This window comes from Rissa tridactyla, chromosome Z, assembly GCF_028500815.1.
Source record: "Rissa tridactyla isolate bRisTri1 chromosome Z, bRisTri1.patW.cur.20221130, whole genome shotgun sequence".
Lineage (NCBI taxonomy): Eukaryota > Metazoa > Chordata > Aves > Charadriiformes > Laridae > Rissa > Rissa tridactyla.
Genome location: NC_071497.1, coordinates 46,194,843 through 46,215,544, shown reverse-complemented (window position 1 = coordinate 46,215,544; position 20,702 = coordinate 46,194,843). Strand labels below are relative to the sequence as shown.

General features: G+C 34.1%; 1 protein-coding gene across 8 annotated transcripts in view; it reads left to right on the top strand.

Moving 5' to 3' along the window:
* The window catches only part of VPS13A (vacuolar protein sorting 13 homolog A), a 106,195-nt gene that overhangs the window by 72,643 nt on the left and 12,850 nt on the right, over positions 1 to 20,702 (top strand). For 3 of the 8 annotated variants that reach the window (XM_054186317.1, XM_054186318.1, XM_054186316.1), the window contains 16 exons: positions 1,313 to 1,442; positions 1,799 to 2,034; positions 3,728 to 3,881; positions 4,767 to 4,913; positions 5,473 to 5,554; positions 6,772 to 6,841; positions 7,344 to 7,449; positions 11,080 to 11,193; positions 13,106 to 13,251; positions 13,372 to 13,453; positions 14,449 to 14,562; positions 15,033 to 15,108; positions 15,206 to 15,369; positions 15,726 to 15,771; positions 16,038 to 16,161; positions 17,765 to 17,879. In XM_054186317.1, the coding sequence (XP_054042292.1) occupies positions 1,313 to 1,442; positions 1,799 to 2,034; positions 3,728 to 3,881; positions 4,767 to 4,913; positions 5,473 to 5,554; positions 6,772 to 6,841; positions 7,344 to 7,449; positions 11,080 to 11,193; positions 13,106 to 13,251; positions 13,372 to 13,453; positions 14,449 to 14,562; positions 15,033 to 15,108; positions 15,206 to 15,369; positions 15,726 to 15,771; positions 16,038 to 16,161; positions 17,765 to 17,879 (1,906 nt within the window). Of the gene's footprint in view, positions 1 to 1,312; positions 1,443 to 1,798; positions 2,035 to 3,727; positions 3,882 to 4,766; positions 4,914 to 5,472; positions 5,555 to 6,771; positions 6,842 to 7,343; positions 7,450 to 11,079; positions 11,194 to 13,105; positions 13,252 to 13,371; positions 13,454 to 14,448; positions 14,563 to 15,032; positions 15,109 to 15,205; positions 15,370 to 15,725; positions 15,772 to 16,037; positions 16,162 to 17,764; positions 17,938 to 20,032; positions 20,618 to 20,702 lie in introns of those variants that run through there. The other 5 variants (XM_054186319.1, XR_008463881.1, XR_008463880.1 and 2 more) reach the window with 5 other exon arrangements.

Here is a 20,702-nt window from a genome sequence, read left to right as displayed (position 1 = left end):
AGTCTCAAACTGGAATGTCTTTGTAATGCTTTGCTACCATATGCAGATACTGTGCAATGCTGATAAGTGTGAGCTTATCTACTGCATTCTTTACCCGTTTCTTTTTAAAAGCCGAGCAGCCTCTACTGTTTTTTACTCAGTCAATCAGACAAGAATAATTTTCCTTTTAGTCAATTAGAGAAGAATAATTTCTTTTCCTTTCAGTCAATCAGAGAAGTGTTGTTTAAAGATTTTTTCCTTGAAAAGTGGAAGAGCTGCTAGTCAAATTAAGCTTGCAGCTGTATGTTCCCTTTGTCTGAAGAATACAGTCAATTGTTTGCTTCAGTTTTTATCTGTAAAGATTAGTGATTTTTATCTTTTTAGCTGGCTTTTGGGAATCCTTAGTATAAATTTAGTAACTGTATATGTAATTTTTGTAATGAACTATGCAGAATAGAATAGATTATTTAGTTGGAAGAGAGCTAAAACGGTCGTCTAGTCCAACTGCCTGACAGCTTCAGGACTGACCAGAAGTTAAAGCATGGTATTAAAGGCATTATCCAGATGCCTCTTAAAAGCTGATAGTCTTGGGGCATTGACTACCTCTCTAGGACTCCTGTTCCAGTGTTCGACCACCCTCTTGGTAAAGAAATGCTTCCTAATGTCCGGTCTAAACCACCCCTGGAGCAGCTTTGAACCATTCTTACATGTCCTATTGCTGGATCCCAGTGAGAAGAGATCAGCATCTCCCTCTCCACTTCCCCTGCTGTGGTAGGCTGCGTTCAGAGTGCTGTAGAAGACAAGTTTACCATTTTTTAACTGTATGTGAGGGCGAATGGAGTTCAAAATCTGTTTGTCTGAAAATATCCACTGTATCCATGTACTAAACACTGACCTGTTTTTTCCCTTCAGCAGATCATATAGAGGGAAACTTTACTAAACAACGGATTTTGACCATGCTTTTATTCTCTTGGAATATTAATGTTAGGCAGCACAAATCCTGAATTTTCCTTTTAGCTTGAAAGCTCCGCTGTCTGATTATTTTTTTTTTTCTCTACTTAATGTTCCCTGTTAACCACAAGTGGGGAAGAAAATGAGTATTTAAAATTTACTGTGTATATTTTATTTCTAAAGTATACATATGCATTTAGAAGTATAAATACTGTTTTTTTTTATTGTGCTGAGATGGTTTTGTGCATATTTTTTCATGCACAGTGTTGTTTTAAGTTTTCATGAAAAAATAATTAAAGCGTTCTTGTTGAAATGCTAGAATGCGAAAGTCATTGACACAAAATATTCACTGACATTTTAATTTCATATTACTTTGTTCTAGCTCCCTCAGTGAATTGGAAGACTGCCTCCAGCCAAATAAGGCAGTATTGTATACTTGGGCAGATCCAGCAGGATCTAGAAAATTGAAATGGAAATGTGGAAATAGAACTGAGGAAGTTACCCCAAAAGAGGTACATTTATTATCTAAATCTCCTTTTAATGCTATCTTGTTTATTATACTGTCATGGGTGTATGTATGAAATTCCATATGTAATGAGTATGATCAGCAGTCTCATATATGAGGTTCAATTGTAGAACACTGTGTGTTTACTGGAGCTTGTGCCAATAAATAAGCATTGTCGTCAGTTCAACAGCGCATGTGTGTGAGAGAGACTGCTGTAAAAATTCATAATTAAAATTTTTAATTATTTTCATGTACCTTTAAAAAATGTCTTGTATTGTTGTTCATGTTGCTAAGACTTTTGCATTTGCTTGTGGAATAGAATGATGAATAGAATTGTAAAAACTTTTCCTCTCTTGTTTGTAGGACAAAATGGAAATACTCAGACTGGATTGTAGAAAAGTAGTCTATTTAGTGTCATTTTTTGAAGGTTTGCAGCGTATTGTCCTGATCACTGATGATGAGAATGTGTTTAAACTGACATATGAAAGTGTAAAAGCAGAACTAGCAGAACAAGAAATAGTTCTGTCTTTGCAAGATGTTGGAATTTCCTTGGTTAATAATTCTACAAAGCAAGAGGTGTCCTACATTGGAATTACAAGGTAACTTATTCTATGTGTAACAGTCTAAAATGTTTAACCTCTGGTATTTTCAATCACTGTATTTAATTTGAGGTGCAATGGAAGAGGAAAAAGAGGTCTGGGTAAGAGTACTTAGAACTATGTTTTCCTATTGTAAAACAAACAAAAAAAGGTTTTCACTGTGTTTTATATTAATGCATATGGTTTCTGTATTTGGATGTACGTGTTTTTGTAACACACAATTGTAACTCTGTGTGGCAAACTTACCAATAGATGGAACAGAAGTATTTCCTGTCCATGCAGTTTGAGGACTGATGATGAGAGTTTTTAAGGAGTAAGGTCTGTGGGTAGTTTGTGTTAATGGATTTTTCTGTCTTCATTACAGAAACAAATTGCTGAATTCTGAGTTGAAAACTTTGATGCAGTAGCAGCTTATAGTTCTTTTTAGTTTTGATTGAGAAATTATGGTGACTCCGCGGCTCTAATACTTTTAGATTTTCTACTATAATGTTTCAGAGGGACGCAGAAAAGAAACTATTTAATGCTTAAGAAATGTTTGCTATCATATTGAAACAGTGGCTTTTTAGAATGCTTAAGGGACACTTTTATCTCATTGCCATAATCCACACATTTCTGTATATTTGTAGCCATGAGGTTACTAGTGTTAGAGTCTTTTGATTAATTCTTTGCACTGCACTGCAAAAAAAACAAGTAAAAACTTCACATACACATAAACTTCATGTATTCACATCTATCATTCCATAAAGAAAATCCCACTCCTTGCCTTCACCTGAGAAAATGAGCTCTGATAACTGTCTAGATAGAGGAAGCACTCCACTGAAAGTGGCAGCTAATTGCCTAGATTCAAAGTAGTGTTGAGATTTCACTAAATCAGTGTTTTTTGGAAGCAGTCATCCATAGTCAGTAGTCTGGCAGTGCTTATAGTTGGTATTGTTTTCTTGTTAAGCTCTGAGTGGATGAGAAGCTCCTGAAAGTTCCTTCTGAGGATAAGAGATCGGGTATGGTGAAGAAAACCCTATTATTCAGAATGTTTCCATTTACAAATGGCTTGTTATAAAAAGTATGGAAAAGGCAGTTTGTATCTAACTTGATGCAGAAACAAGTTTCACCATGTCAGTTCTGGGATCACACACAATGAGGGTGGGGAGGAGAGGAAAAAAACTGAAAACTCCCAACAATTTCAAGGTCGTACTCTATTTTGTAGCTGTTGTTTTGTGCTTTAGCTCACCTTTTTTTTTGGTGTTTCTGCAATTGATCTATCTGAGCATAGACACAGATGTAGCTAAAAGGGATTGGATTAGGGGGCTCTGTCTGGAAGGCTGTGTAATTGTGGGCTACAGAGTAACTTCTGGAAAGAAGAAATACCCTCCACCTGTCTGATAGCGTTGGGTTTTGTCCTATCCTATGCCTTCAGTTTGACTGTAAGGTGAAATCTAACATGAGAGCTCCTCACGAAGCAGTGGAATCAAGAGAAGAGTATAGTGCCCCTTAAGGATGATTAATTATGACTGGCTTCTGCTTAGTACCAAGAAGGCAGTGGGTGATTTGGATCGTTTTTATTTAATACAGTAGTGCGTTATGATGTGGTTTCTCATTCTGTAGTTATAAGCTATTAAAAGACATACTATGTTAGGTAAAACTTGCTTTGAAATAGTTAATCCTTCTCTCTTGGTCCTTTGTTTTGTTTTTGTAGTTCTGATGTGGTTTGGGAGACAAAACCCAAGAAGAAGTCGAGATGGAGACCAATGAGTGTTAAGCAGACTGATAAATTAGAACAAGAATTCAAAGATTACAGTGAGCTGACTCCTTCAGAAAATAAGATTATTGAGTTGGAATCAAATGTTTTGGTAATACTGATAGTTCTCTAATTCTATAGTTTACATGTATACATGGGAAAAAGAAAATGTATCAGTTTTGCTGTCTTTGTAGAAACTTCCAGTGAAAATTGAGGTGATTGATTTACCAAATCCATTTGAAAACCCTTCTTTATCTCTGTCTAGAAAAAAAAATATCTTTGGGGAAAAAAAATACATAAAAGTTCGAAAGCTTGCTATAGACTTTTTGATTTTTAGCCTCTAACTCTGAAATTTAAGTGTAAGGTTTTTGAAGGTCATGGGACTAAATATGCATAAAACTACAGTAAGGAAGCTTTGCATTGGTTCATTGGTTATGCCAGGGAGATGGGCAGGGTGTTAGTTTTGGGTTGGGTTGGTTGGTTGTTTTAGGACAAAATCTTGTATTTTTCAAGTGCCTTATTGTAGGATAACTCAGTTGTGTCATTCAACAGCATACATATGAAAAAATAATTCCAGAAATTATTCTGGAATGTAGAAGCACATTATGCTTCAAATGCTGCTGTCCTTGTCTGTAGATAAATTCTAGATATTCATTAGAATTGTATTGTAGGTAAATGAACATGGGATAGGTAAATAAGCCAATTTTTATCTCAGTCATAGACTGTTATATTATACTACTCTGCCTTTCCTCTAGAAAGCCATTTATTAATTGCTAGTAATCCCCCAAATAATGCAGTATTTTGTAGTTTTATTTTTATCGAAATTCATGACAAAATTTGATTGTTTTAAACAAATGCAAGTTATGACGTGACTTAAAAGCTACAAAAATTTTATGGCTAAGCTATCTTTACAATGTTAATGAAATTCTAAAGTATATTATAAAAAGCAGTCTTTTGAAACACATAGAATACCAAATTTTCTTTAATAATACAATAGGTATGTTTAACTCCTAATGGAATGAACATGAAAATTCAGCAACCAAATGAGATTCCTATCAGAAGGAATTATCTGCCAGCTTTAAAAGTAGAATATAGTTCATCTGCGCATCAGAAGTCTTTCAGAATTCAAATTTACAGGATACAGGTGAGTCTTGTCAAAAACCAGCAAGTTGTTTATTGAATAAGAGCAACTTTTATGGAAACCTGGATTTAATTTTTAGAATTGTTTTGATTTGTCATGTTTCAAATTTAATTGTACTCATTGACTTTTACATCAGTGCTTCTCAATCTTTGGAAATACTGCTTTAATGCTTCTGGGAAAAAAAAACAACAACAAATAAACAACTATGACTGTTCAGGAAAAACATTTACCATTCATCTTCCATGCTTTTTCCTATGGTTTTCTTTACAACCAGCAAAAAAATAGATACAATTTGTTGCCTTGCAAATTCTTTGCAAAAATTCTGTGAACCATTTATTACCACCAATTAAGAGAAGCTTTTCTAGGCTATTGGGATTGGATTATTTCAGTTTGAAAATAAGAATATTTTGAGCCATAAGAGCGTCTTTTTTTTTTTTCCTGCTTTTGAATTGGTGGAATGCTACAGGTAATGTTCATAATTCTTGTGGTTGTCCTGATCTTAAAATATTTCACTATTGAAAAGCTAATGTGCTGCACCTTGTCCTGTCCTTACCCCTATTAGATACAAAACCAGATTCCTGGAGCCATATTTCCCTTTGTGTTCTATCCTATTAAACCTCCAAAGTCCATCACCTTGGATTCAGGTTTGTTGTTCTAGTTTAACATAATCCATACTTCTAAAATGACAAGATAACTTGCTTGTGCTGAGGTTAGTCATGTAACTTTTATCAGATGAAGTCTGTATAAGCTTACTGACTACAGATAATGCAAATACTAATGTTAGAGATACGGAAGCAGTTTTCTCTAGATAGAAGATAAACTTAAAACCATTTAAACAGTTAACAGTCAGAAAAAAAACCCCAAACCAAAATTTCTTTCAACCATCAATATCATACCTTTTAAGCAGATCTTTTGACACGCTAATTCAATGCTCTTGGAGAGCGAAAATAAGAAAAGATCAAAATGTTGCTTATCTTGATGGTAGTGAATCTGTTGCACCGTTTCTGTATTACTTGCATTTGGAATTCGGGGGCAGTGAGGATTTAACTTTCAATCTTTAAGCACCCAATTTTTTCCTGCTGCCTCAAATAAATTGTTTATCTTAATCATGTTTGCTTGCATGCAATAGATGATCTAGTGACCTATCTGAAATAATCTAACTAATCAGAAAATAAATGTATGCTGGTGCTACTCTAAGATTAAAATTGCTATACAAGGCACCATTTATAAGTGTTGTAGATGGCAAATTTATATTTTGCTTGTTCTGTATGTAGTTTTCTGACTTCTCCATTGCTTGGAGCATAGGGCTCAATGTCATTACACTATGTGATGAACTAGTTCCCTTAACTCATTTAGGGCAAAGTCACTTGAACACCAGAGTAATCTCAGGAGGGATTCTGGATTGAGACAAAGAATACTGCTTGTAATTTTATACAGATGCTAATAAGTTGTCAGGTGTTTATTCTATGATCAGTTTCAAGCTAGAATGCATAAATCTGCCAGATTATTTTTTTTAGTTTATATTTTTGTATCGGACATTGGAAAATCTTATTCCATGACTAGGGAAATGATATAATTCTAAGATTATAGCAATATGAATTTGCTTTTAAATGAAAATGGCACATTTTTAGAACTCAGTGAAATAGAATTTTTATGTTTCATTTCATCCTTGTCTTCCTGTTCCTTTCTGATCCTGCTCTTTTCCCCGACTTAGTTGTTTGCCAGTCATATCACTATGTAATCCAGCTTTACAGGATTGAGAAAATCCTGAACACATATGACATTTTCATATTTAAAATATAAAGGTATGTATATCACATAAAAATCTGTGCTAATCTCTTTTTATTTTACAACTTCTTAGCACCAAAACCATTTACTGATGTCAGTATTGTCATGAGAACTGCAGGACAGTCACAAATATCTCATATTAAGTAAGTATTTTGACATTTTTGTTTCTTTTGCTATTGTTTATGTTTAATCAAGCTTAAAATTAAAATTATTATAAAGGCAAACATAACGCAAGATAATTTTACCATTCTCTGAGAATGAGAACCAACTCAGAAAGATCAGAGCACTTAGAGAGATGAAAGCTCAGCAGAGTAAAGCAAGGATTTTTCAGTGTCTTTTCAATGCAGATTTTTAGTTTTTTTTCATTTAGAAAAAACTCTCTGTTTAACAGTGCCATATCCAGTGTTAAATGCTGCTACTTGATTAAAAAAATTCTGGCTACAGGAAATGTGTTTTATCTTGCACCGCTACGGGAAGCCGCCTTTTCACCAGTAAAGGCAAATCCCTCAGGGGAAAAAAAAAAGTAGTACCTGATAATACATCAGTATAGTCAATACATCAGTGGCCTAAATACCCTAGATTACGTTTTACGTGTTACACATTTTCATAAAACACTTTAACAGTTGTTTTTTGTTGCATGTATAGGTATTTTAAGGTACTGATTCAAGAGATGGATCTCAGATTAGATCTTGGCTTCCTGTATGCACTGGTTGAATTCTTTACACAGACTGAAGTGCCGAGTGACCAAGAGGTAGAAACCTTTTGTTTTTTAAAGATTAGTAGATTTTAATTTTGTAATTATTCAGCTTGTATTTAAAAAAAAAAAAGAAAAAACAACTTGGTCTTCTGTGTCTGTAACATTGGTTAATTGTTGCATCTGTGAATGGTTTTTAAGAGTTACCATTGCCGGCAGTAACTCTTTCCTTTATCCTCATCTTGCATGCTACGCAAAGAAGGCTTCAAAATCTTCTGAAAAGAACGAAACTAATACTGTTGTAGGCTCTTTGGTATTATTAATGCCTGGGACATCAGTTAACTAAAAACACAAGACAGGAAGGAAGTGAAAAAATAACACTCTGTTCCTTAATGTAGTTTATTTTTAAATAACAAATCTAGGAAAACCTGGGCCAGGAAATCACTGAAACTTATCTGCCTATGAGAGCAAGAGAATATAAAAGGAATGAAGAGAGAAGTTAATTAGGAAGTAAAAGTGTCTTCAGTAATTTTATGCAAAATTATAAAATTCGAAGATGATGTAGTTGACATGTTGATGCTAAGTGGAGAGGAGAGGGCAGTGGGAGGGGAATTGACTTACTGTACAGGCAGAATGAGAGGAGTTTGTACATAGGAACAGTAGAAATAAAATATAATAACATGAAGTGCAAGGTAGCCTGCTTCGGAAGTAATGAAAACTTCAGACACAACCATAAAGCAACAGAAGAGCCAGAGTTTCTTGGATTTGCCAAAGAAAACTCAAAAAAAAGGTGATAAGCTGTATTGGTACAATGCAGGTCTGATGTACATTGGGCGTGCTGTTCTTTTAAGAGTACTGAAATTTGAATGTCACTACACAACAAACTGATAAATTATTTAGCAGAAAGTGTATTGGCTTTGGCTTTGTATCTCAAAAATGCTGCTAGTGGTAAATGAACCAGAAATATTTGCATAAAAGATCTGCCTGGATGAGTAGAGCAAAAAGATTCTTTTTGATGGGGCATTACAAGGTATTGTCTTACCGTGACAAGTGAAAGGGATACTGGAAAGGCAACTTACTTTGCTTTTATTTCTCCATATCTACACATCAGAGGTTAAAAAAGTATTACTGCTCAGGAATTATACTAAAATAAGGAGAAAAGATTAAAAAGTTGCTCCAGTGTAAATGTAATTAGAAGGAAGCATGGAACAAGAAGAGAATTAATTTCTGGAATAACATTTCAACCAAGATAGGAATCTTGTTAGAATTTTGTAAGTTTACAGCAGAATAAATTGATGTAAGACTTGTCTGCTGTGGGTTGTAGTTCAGTAGATATTTTCATCTAAGTAAATTTGCTATCCTTGCATGGTATAATGTATTAAATGTACCTTCCGTTTCCAACTTTTGTTTCTTAAGCATATGAAGTTCTTTGTTTTCAATTTAAAAGGGAATTCTGAAGGGCAAAGGGGTCCAGGAAGGCTGGATGCTCTTCAAGAAGGAAATCTTAAAGGCCCAGGAGCAGGCTGTCCCCAAGTGTCGCAAGATTAAAGGATGGGGAAAATGGCCAGTCTGGATGAACAAGGGACTTTTGGTGGGATTTAGGAATAAAAGGAGGGTTTCCCACCTTTGGAAGAAGGGACAGGCAACTCAGGAGGAGTACAGAGATCTCGTTAGGTTATACAGAGAGAAAATTAGGAAGGCAAAAGCCCAGCTGGAGCTCAACTTGGCCACTAACATTAAGGACAACAAAAAAAGCTTTTATAAATACACCAACAAAAAGAGAGCCAGGGAGAATCTCCATCCCTTATTGGATGCGGGGGGGGAAGTTGCAACCAATGACGAGGAGAAGGCTGAGATACTGAATGCCTTCTTTGACTCTGTCTTCAATAGTCAGACCAGCTATCCCCAGGGTGCTCAGCCTCCTGAGCTGGAAGATAAGGATGGAGAGCAGAACAACCCACCCATTATCCAGGAGGAAGTAGTCAATGATCTGCTTCTGCACCTAGACGTACATAAGTCTATGGGGCTGGATGGGATTCACCCAAGAGTACTCAGGGGGCTGGCGGGAGAGCTTATGTAACTACCTTGAACGCTTATGTAATTACATAATTACATAGCTACACAGAATGCTTATGTAATTACCTTGAGTTTGGGCTTATCAGGCATGAAGATCTAGTTGATTCTTCCTAGTCCTGTCCTTCTTTCCTGTTGCTGTAATTTGAAGCCTGCAGAGCTCTAGTGGCACCCAGATTTTGCAGACTCACAAAACATTAATTGCTTGTTGACTTAGGAGCTCTCATCTCCTGGTGGTAATGTAAACTTTAAGTAAAATTTTAACTTAAATAATGGGGTTCTCTCTGGTGAGAGGTACCTTTCTCTAAATCAAGACCTAAGCATGTATTTTTATATAGTCTTTTCTTATTATATTATAAACTCTTGAAGCGAAACTGAGTAATATAATCTTTTTAAAGGCTGGATGAGTCCAGTTTTGTTAAACTTCTTTAAAAATATAAATAGTAAGAACGAGTATTCTAATTGTATGAAATGTAAGAAAATCTAAAGTTTTCCTTAAACAAAGCAGTCATTAAATGATCATTAATGATGTTACCTTAGAATTTTCAGAAATGTTATTGTATTTTTATATGCAGGAACATGTAGTCTAAACTGGTGGTTCCCAGCAGCGTGGTAGTGCATACAGTCTGTTACATCTTTTGATACCAGGTGTACCTGTGAATTCTAGATTATTATGGTAGTTTGAAGAATTATGTTAATTTTCAATGCATGGTTGTGTAGTGGAAAAAATACATTGTTGTATTTTATTCTCTCTTTCCCCTCTGAGTGGAAAAATTAACGATTTGAGATCAGCATTGTCAGCTGAATCACTGAATCCAGATATTAGAGGAGGCCCTCTTCTGCACTGTCATGTAATTTTTAGTGAAAACCCAGGGCATAATTTTAGGATTTGATCCCCACTTAACATTGAGTGCCTTGACTGTTTTGCTTGTTCAAGTAGCAATGTGTTTAAGTACCTGCGTTTACTGTTCTGAAAGGACCTCTCACATTATTTTCAGTTCTCTCATTATTTTCAGTTACAACTTCATTTGCTTTGACCGCTTCAGTCTTTTCTGACTATAACTTTAGAATTGTTATTATTTTAAAATATTTTTTTATACTTGGACAATTTGTCAAAAACTGTGTCAACGGAATTCTAGCTTTTGAAGGAGAAAAGGGTACATGAAGGTCTTCTCAGGGTATATATAAGTCTAGTTTCTATATAACAGAAAATAGTCTTTAGTCTATGGTCTTTAGTCTTTGCACTGTATTATACGTTCAGAAGGTTATATTTGTATGCCCTTTGTTTGACCCAGGTAAAAATTGTCCACACTTTATTTGAAAATATTCAGTATTTGAACTTTCATTAAAAAAAATTCTTCTGTTTTTACTATTAAATAGATGGAAGTTGGATTGTCTTTTTATTTGTATGTTTCATCCTCTTCATACAAAAAAAAGGCAGCAAACAAACGCTAATTAAAAGCCCTCTGAAGTGTTAACTCTTAAGTAAAAAAGTAAGATCAGGAGAGTATAAGTAGTATTAGTCAATGTATTGCAACTCAGTGAAAAACACATGGTAGTTTTATGTACTCTAAATTTTAAAGCAATTCTTTTTTTTGGAAAATGCATTCACAGCTAGAACTTTTCAAAAAGGATGTTGAATCTCTTCAAGAAGAACTGATGAGTGTGTCATCAATGGATACGTCACAAATCAGCTTGTATGAATACTTTCATATCTCTCCAATTAAGGTATATCTTTCTCACATTACAACCTACGTTTGCTCTCTAACTGAAGAATTTTTGTATCCTGTAGGATAGTAGGCACTGGAAATGAAGAAACATAGTAGAGGTGGTCAAAAATAAAATAAAAAAGTCTAGGAAAGTGCTTTCATTGTTACCACTAACTTTATATGGGCTTTAATGTAAATATTTATTAAATATTTATATTTCTATAAATAGTTTTATTTATAATATTTATATTTAATTTGTATTATTTTTATATAATATTTATTATTTATAATAGTTATGTTTATATAAATAGTTATTTATTTAATTCCTATCCATGACTTCCTTCATATACAGTAATCTTTTTATTATTTAAGAGATCGTTGCAAAATGCTATAGTTTGTGTCCAGACAGTGTGTTGTGGATTGGAGAATGAGATAATTTCTGAAAAAAATATACAGCTAGCATTACTGTGCAATGATGTTTTCTGCTATGTTGTTACTTACTCACTGGAAAAGCAGTTTTGCTTTTTGACTCCAGTAAAGTCTACTTTTGGCTATATTCCCATTCCCGTAAACATTCAGGTGCAGCTGTTGAATAGTATGTGCATACTTACATGGAAGCAACAGCCTGTTTGTCCAAATCTAACTTTCATCCACTTTTAGCTTACTGGTCTTTTGTTTTTTGATTGTTGCCTAGCAGACAGTGTTAAAGCTGTGGTGGTAATTTGTAGGCTCTATAACAGTTCTTAATAAGAGAATCTCCACTCCATCCCATGGGAAATGGATCCAAGAAGGTTTGAGTTTTGCCTCTTTACAATATCTGGTGAGGTGTTAGAAATGGTCTGCTATTAGAGCAGGTAATTCCAGGAAATGCTTGGCTAGTTTATGCGAACAGCTTAGCCTAACTCATTCCAAGTATATCTAGTAGCTGTTAAAGCGCATCTTCATTTAGATGTTCATCGGTATGTCTCCAGTTGTTTTATTACAAAAACTAATCAGGACTTGACAAAAATAAAATGCCCTTTATGTGTTAAGATAGCAAAGCGAATGCTTTGTAACAAAATAAACAAAAGCTTATTTTTGAATGAATTCTGTTACATTTGACAAGAAAAACATGGGGGAGATAGGATGGACTAAATGGGCTGCAGGTTCTAATTAAAGACTAGTCTTTAATAGTTATGAAGTCAATATAGAGCTGTGAATTACGTGTCAATGATTCTGCAAGATGAGCAATGTATCTTTGAAATGAGCTATAGTTAAGCTCTGTTCTATAAATTAGTGAAATGGTGGTGTCTTCAGAGAATTGGAAACAGGCATAACTACTTTTCATCTGATTTTGAAAACTGCTGAATAAACTTGTGCACTATTGAGCCCTTTGACAATTTTACCAAATGTTTTTCTGTTTTGAGGTTGTCGCCTTAATTTCTGTGAAACAAAAACTTTGTTCCAGTCTGCACAGGTGGAGTTTTCTTGTATACATATTCCAGTGTTTATTTAGCACCTGTAAAACTTGTGTTAATAATTATTTGTTTTCAGTCTTTTGTTTCTCATTCTTGCTTGGACACCATGCTATGTTATTATTTTCAGTCTGCTTTTATTTAAATATTAGTTACAGAAACAAAATATTTTGTGAACAAGCTAATAAATTATAGCTAAAAGTTTATGGAGACCTTATCTGAAAACACAAGTAAGCAAATTCAAGTTGTTATTTTCTTAAAGGTAGTTCCAGTTATTCACTTTGACTTTAAATGTTATGGTCTTTTTATTGTGTTATGTGGTATATTTATGTTTTCTGTTATGAAGTCAGTCTGATTTCAGTCAAGATTAGAAATTTCATATCTCAATTTTAATTAATCTAAAAGATTATAAAGGTAGCAATATAATACTTCTAATAACCAACTACTTTATGTCTCAATCTCATTTTTATCCTTTAGTTACACTTAAGCTTTTCACTCAGTACGGGTGGAGAGGACAGTAACAAAGAAGAAAGAAAGAATGAATTGATACCACTTCAGTCTTTGAATCTCCTGCTGAAAAGTATAGGGGCCACCCTCACGGATGTACAAGATGTTGTCTTTAAGTAGGTTGAAAATATGATTGTAAGATTACTTCCAAAGATTAAGCCAATATTACGTATGTTAGATTTTATTTTCCTTGGCATAATAAGGGCTTACTTTTTTTCTTTTCTTTTTTTTTTTAGGTTGGCATTCTTCGAACTCAACTATCACTTCTGTACTACGCAGCAGCTCCAATCGGCAGTTGTAAGACATTATTCAAAACAGGTTGGAATAAATAAATTTCAATATTTCAGTAAATTTTTATTTTGAAAGCGCTACTGTGCACTTTGGTTCTATGAAAACAAATGAAATTCAACCTTGTATGTTTGTGCGAAGGTTAAATACATAAACACATACAAAACAATTACTCATTAGTTGGATTCTATTGCCTTTATTTTTGTCAGGAAGTACTGTTTCCAAATTATGACTAGAGGAAAAGTGGCATGGATAACAAAACAACTTGCTGGAATGGATAGCGGAAGCAAACACAATGCAGCTCTGATAGAGCAGAATGGGCATCAAAATACTAATGCTTTTTCTTGGACATTAGTAGTATATGAATTATGATCCTTCTTTGACCTTTGTGTACTGTTCATGTCCTGTCATCCAGTAGGCATGCTTTTGCATAAAAGAATTAGTCTTCTTCTATCCATCCATCATTAATAGTAAGGGATTCTTTGGACATATTAATTTAGTGCTTTGTCCATCTTTAAAGGAGAAAAAGCCTTAACAGGATTTTGATTGGGGAACAAGTTATCTGTTGTTCTCTGACCCTTCCTTTTCCCAGAGGGAAAATTTGCAATCTCCTAGGAGATGCTCAACCTTCTTTTAAAATTGAATTACAAGTCATATACATGTAATTATAATGTTTTGCAGTCACAATCAACAAAATTTTCTCAGCATATGCAAACAGACTGAATTTTGTCCTGTGGTACAAGAGAAATCTAGGTAATGTGCTTGCTTTGTAAAATCTCAAGGACATTAATGTCAGTTATTTGTCAAATGCTTGTAAGAAGTAACATTTATTTGGCTGACTTAGTATGATTTACTTGCTGTAATATCCTTTTTAATACAACTACTTCTACTTTTCCAAATAATGAAGATGTTTATATTAAACTCATGTTACTTTCACTTTTTTTTTTTAACCTGGGTATGCTACACTGTTTGCCTTTGTTTTAGTGTAATTTCTAAAATATTGTTACTAATAACTATTTTTTTAGGCTATTAAACAGATGTATGTTCTTATACTTGGCCTTGATGTCTTGGGTAATCCATTTGGATTCATCAGAGGTTTGTCTGAAGGAGTAGAAGCATTCTTCTATGAACCTTACCAGGTAAAAATCTCTGTGGCCATCTTATGAAACTTATCACAAGTAGATAGATTGAAAATGTGAATATTTAAAACCTTTTTTTGGTTTTAAATTTAGATTTAGAATTGAAAATTGAAAGTTCCAGGAAAAGTTACTGGAAAACTCAAGATAAAAACAAGAGAGTCGGCCATTTAACTTAATTCACAAAAGAGCATTCCTTATGCTTCCTACTTTAAAATAAATTGCCTTTTTTTCTCATTTGCCTTAAAATAAGCAGACTTCAGGGAATGAATTAGGATTCTAAAACAACCTTTCTCTCACAGGTGCTCTCATGGGCACTTTCACACTTTCTCATTTGGTCTCACAGTCTTGTTCTCTCTGTTATATATAAATTGCAATACAAGTGTAAGATTTAAAAAAAAATAATATATATATATAAAAATACAAAAATATTATTTAAAGCTTAACATGAATGCATCCTTTTTTTTCCTTAGGGAGCCATCCAGGGTCCTGAAGAATTTATAGAAGGAATGGCACTAGGACTTAAAGCACTAGTAGGCGGAGCTGTTGGTAAGTTTCAGCGTTATAATGGTGGTATACTTACTGGTAAGCAATATAGGTATTTGTAAATTGCATTGGCATTTTACTTTGATTTATTTTACAATAGGTGGATTAGCTGGTGCTGCATCGAGAATCACTGGTGCTATGGCAAAAGGAGTAGCTGCGATAACTATGGATGAGGATTACCAGCAGAAAAGGAGAGAAGCAATGAATAAACAGCCCACTGGTCTGAGAGAGGGTATCACTCGTGGCGGAAAAGGATTAGTTTCCGTAAGGAGAAAAAAAAAATTATAAAAAGATTAACAAATTTCATGCAGCCAAGAGTAACAAATGTGGAGGCTGCCATAGTCACAAGAGAGTTGTTAGTCTTTATTTTAACTCTGTTTTTGCAAATATATGGCCACAGTTGAGCGATAGTTTTAAAGAAGAAGATACAAGGGTAGAAGAGAAGGTAGGAACTGTGAATCAGATGCCTCTAATTCTGTTAACTTGTAGTGAATTTTAGAATACTCCAACACATTTACTTTAGGGTATTCACCAATGAAGCAGTAAGAAAAATCTGAAAAATGAAAAATATAATCTGAAAGCATATTTGTAATGTTTCTTTTGTTTCTCTTGGTTGGTAGGGTTTTGTCAGTGGCATAACAGGAATAGTTACAAAACCAATAAGAGGTAAGTTTAGGTCTTCTGATGCGTTAACTGTTCATATGATGGTAAATTCTTGATATTTATGAGACATCATAAATCTGAGTTATAAAACTTTTTGACAAGATTTTATATTCCTACTGACTTCTAGTTTAAATGTTGTTTATGTGAACTTTGTGTGAAGACTCTGTACTTGCATATCGAAAAAGTTTTGTAATTAAATGGGAATTAAGTTTGTTAAGATTATAAGAAAAACTCAGTGTTTTATAATTTGCTGCATTTTATCCGTTTAGGAGCTCAGAAAGAAGGAGCAGCTGGTTTTTTCAAAGGTGTTGGAAAAGGCTTAGTGGGAGCAGTAGCTAGGCCTACTGGAGGAATCATAGACATGGCAAGCAGCACATTTCAGGGTATTAAAAAGTAAGTAAAATAAGTTTGAAGAGTGACATATGGCATGAAACAGACAATAGTAGTAGTACTACCTTGTGTCATTGTATCACTTCTGTATCACTTTGTCATTAACACAGATGAGCTAGTCTTTCATCAGGAATAGTGTGGTGAGTAGGACTAGGGAAGCGATCGTATCCCTGTACTCGGGTCCTTGTGAGGCTGCACCTCAAATATTGTGTTCAGTTTCGGGCCCCTCACTCCAAGAAAGACATTGAGGTGCTGGAGCATGACTAAAGAGGAGCAATGAAGCTGGTAAAGGGTCTAGAGAGCAAGCCTTATGAGGAGCATCTGAGGGAGCTGGGGTTGTTTAGCCTGCAGAAAAGGAGGCTGAAGGGAGACCTTATCACGCTCTACAACTGCCTGAAAGGGGGCTGTAGTGAGATGGGAGTTGGTCTCTTCTCTCAGGTAACAGGCAACAGGACAAGAGGAAACAGCCTCAAGTTGCACCAGGGTAGATTTAGATTGGATATTAGGAAAAATTTCTACACTGCAAGGGTTATCAAACACTGGAACAGGCTACCCAGGAAAGTGATGGAATTGCCATCCCTGGAGGTATTTAAAAGACAGGTAGATGTGGACCTTAGTGACATGATTTAGTGATGGGTTTTTTTTCAATGTTAGGTTGATGGTTGGACTCAATCTGAAAGGTCCTTTCCAACCTAGACAATTCTATGATTATATAGTAAATAGTGTCTTTTTGAAAAATACACAGTTTAATACTGTGTTTAGTACACAGCATTTAAAAAACACATCAAATCTCAGGTATTTCTAGCTTTACCAAAGAAAGTAGTTTAAAAGCCTTAGTGATCAGACTTCCTTCAATTGCTGATTTTTTTTTTTCCTTTTACTGCAAATATACAGGAAAAAAGGACTTCTCAGCTGCATTGACTTTTTATATTATTACTACTATGTGAGATGAATTCCAAGACTACCGGGTCATGCCAGGATCTGTCCTGGTTGTTCAGACTGAGATCTGTGTTAGGACTGCATATTGAATATTGTATAGTCTCACTTTAATAAACCCATTGCTGTAGATTATCTCATACTGTAATACGTACAGAAGTAGGAGAAAGTGTTTTGAGAGGGTATTTAGTAGCATCATCTGAATACAGGTATTTAATGGCCCTGTTCTTCTCAGTGAGCTAGACCTCTTTTGCTGCCATAAGATTGCCAGTCTCTTTTGTGTTCCACTTTAAGTTCTTTAGCAGTGAAATGCAAGAAAAATACAAGGACAGAAGTTCTGTATGGCACAGATGTCTTTAATTTTGAAGTTTTGAAGTACAATACTTAGACACTAATCAAGTATTGCAAGCATATGCTGCCCTGTGCCATCTAATTTTCTAATAATCATTCTCTGAAATAGATTTCTGAGTAAAACTATTACTGTTTCATAGAATATCTACTCAATGTCTATTCATATGCAAAAGTACATACATAGACAATAATAGACAACAACAATTGCTGTGCTAGTACTTGAATTTAATTTGTATTTAAAATAATTTACATCTTTGCTAAATATTGTGGCTGAGTAGAAATATTGACACATGCCTTAAATTTGCTGCTTTATTGTCAGAGTTGCAGATTCATCAGAAGATGTGATAAGCTTGCGCCCACCTCGCTTCTTTGGTGAAGATGGAGTTATTAGACCTTACAGATTAAGAGATGGAACTGGAAGTCAAATGTTACAGGTGAAGAAAATGAAAGATAATTTGACATACCTTTTAACTCATCATATGTTGAAATAAATATTTTACAGAATTTCCCAATTCTTAAATTCCCTACCATCCCTCACCTAGTAGTCAAGAAGGTTCATTTAATTTCTTAGGCTTATGACCAGTTTGGTGATGTAGTTTCTGTGATATAACTTTTGAGAATGACAGTATAATTTATACCAGTATATCTGTAGAGGTTTGTGCAAGATGTTGAAAGAAGAAAAAGGTTTGTATGTGTAATCAAAAAGGTTTAAGTCTTCAGTTTTTACTTTTGATAAACAGTGATGATAAACACAAAGGTGCCTTCTTCAGTAATTTTATAGTACACATTTTAAACAGTGACTTTTTAATCTCAATTTTATGTAAAACAGCATTTTAAACACTTAAAATAGCTGTATTTATGTCATACTACAGACATTGAAAGAACGCAAACAATTTTGAAGTGGAATACTGTTTTCATGAAGAACATGCTGAGTAGCTGTTATTCTTAAATAACTCATCTGCCATTTAAGTAAATTTGACTCAGAAATCAAAGTGTAAATAATTTCAACTGTTGTGCAGCTTACAAAGTTTTTATTTTTCTCTGTTAGAAGTAAAACTGCCTTTTAGAAATATTCAAACATAAGAAATAAAGTAGTAATTAGTGATTGCATGAATGTAAACAGAATTTTTAAAATACACATTGAAGGATTCATAGCGTGCCAGAGAAATGTTGGAGAAGGCATACAGAAATAACCTTTTTGGAGAAGTAGATAAGAATGAAGTACAAAGTAGCCTTTGGAGAGGATTTTTAGAGTATTTTGAGAATTGTCACAGCTGTTTGTTTCATTTTGAGTTCCAGTCTGGTTGTTTCTGTTTCTTCTGCATTTTATTAGTGTGTCTTTGTTTTCTGGTAGAAGAGGATTGTCCTATTTGGGGCATCTCGGCTATGTTCGCCATACTATTCACTTGTAATCTAATTCAGCAGACCGTGAAAGTTTTTTTGGTAGTCAGTAGTATGCCTCTGCCTGCCTTCTAATGAGGTAGCTTTAACCAATTTAAAGCTAGTGTTATAAAGCAGTATTACCTTAACTAGAGTATAGTTAGGAGCTACTACTGATGAACAGCATAAATTTATTGCTAATCTTTCTCTCTATTTGGTATCCAAAGCATCCCCTTTTCTGTTTTAAAGGGTACCACTAAAACAAATTCTAGCAAGCCAACAGTGTCAGCTCTAATGTGCAGACTTCTCTAATGACTTTGCATTGCTTTTGCTTCTTAAATTTGTACGTTTGCATTTTGTTTTTTTTTTTTTCTGAGAAATCTTTAAAAAATTCTGCAATCCAGTATGTAATTCTAATTTTTCTCTGTTGTGTGGTTGAGTGCGACCACCTTCCACTATCCAACTTATAAAAGCATAAAGGTATTGTCTTGTGTAATGCCTGTCATATTTTGTGAGGGCAGCCACCATTTGAAAGTAGCTAAAGTTGAAAAATTGTGTGTTTCTCATTAGTTTTCAGTCATGATGATTCTAAGGCAGAACTACTCTTGAAGAAATGTTTTGAAACGTCCAAACAGGGTTGTAATTCTCCCTGTAGACAGTCAAATCAGAAAATAACGAATTTTTTCAGTAAATTTTTTCCAGACATTAATTTCTGATATAGTATGTTTGATGTCTTAATCTTATCCTACCTTCAAGTGTACTAATGTTTTTGGTTCTTAATGTTTCTAGTTCTAGACGTATTTCTTTGTTTTGTATGACAGTGTATCACATGTTCCCCATCTGAAGCAGTTTGAATAGCATGATATATTCTTATGGGGTGAAAAATATTCTCTCCTTTTTAATTATTTCTATGCATACAGTTCTGGTGACTGGCCCCGCTGCAGTCACTGTGTTGTAGCATTTTCAGCAAACTACTGGAGTAGATTAGAATAACGTTCTTTTAGTGATTTAGAGATTGTATATGCTGAATAAAAAAAAAAATTAGGATGTAGGTGATTTCGCGTGCTCATACTCTGTCCTAAACTAGGATGTTACTTCAGAATTTGTTTTCTGGGGTTTTAGTTTGCTTTGATTAACACATTTGCCAGACAAACTAATACTTCTAAACTAATTCTTTTGCTTTCTTCTTCCCTTACCATGCTTTCAGAAAAGACAGGCCTACAGGGAATGGACTAAGACTCACAATAGTAGTGATGATGATGACAGTTAGGATAATACGGACTGTAACAGATATACATGGCCTTTGTCACGTTCTTTTGTCCTTTAAGTATTAAATGTTGCTGCTATATATCCCACTGGGAAATTGGGGATGTCTGATATTAAATCATATTTTTAAAACTGTGGAAAAAAAAAAATGTGGGGAAATAAACTGTATGATGATGAATGCTAGGCAAAGGAGAAAAGTATATAATAAAAATCATCTTACAGATAATACTGGAAATTGGGTGAAAATATTATTGAATAATATGAAGAAATAGAAACATCATGACTTAGTTTATTTCCAGATATGTTTCTATCAAATGTATTTATTGGTTTTGCATTTATATGTGTTTGACAGGTTTTATTTATAATTTGCTAGATGGAATGCTTTTAAATGTGTTTAGTAAAACTTTACTGAGTTGTACAGTCATTATTGGTGTCAAAACGCTGTTTGACTGCTTTATTTCATATTTCAAAAGTATTTTGTCTGCTTTTCTTTTTAACAATAAACACGTCTAAAGTATATCTAAAATGGATTCATCTGTTTTGTTCCAACATTGTTTCTCATGTTTCCTGGAACTATATTATATGAAAACACTAAATGACCTATAAAAGTA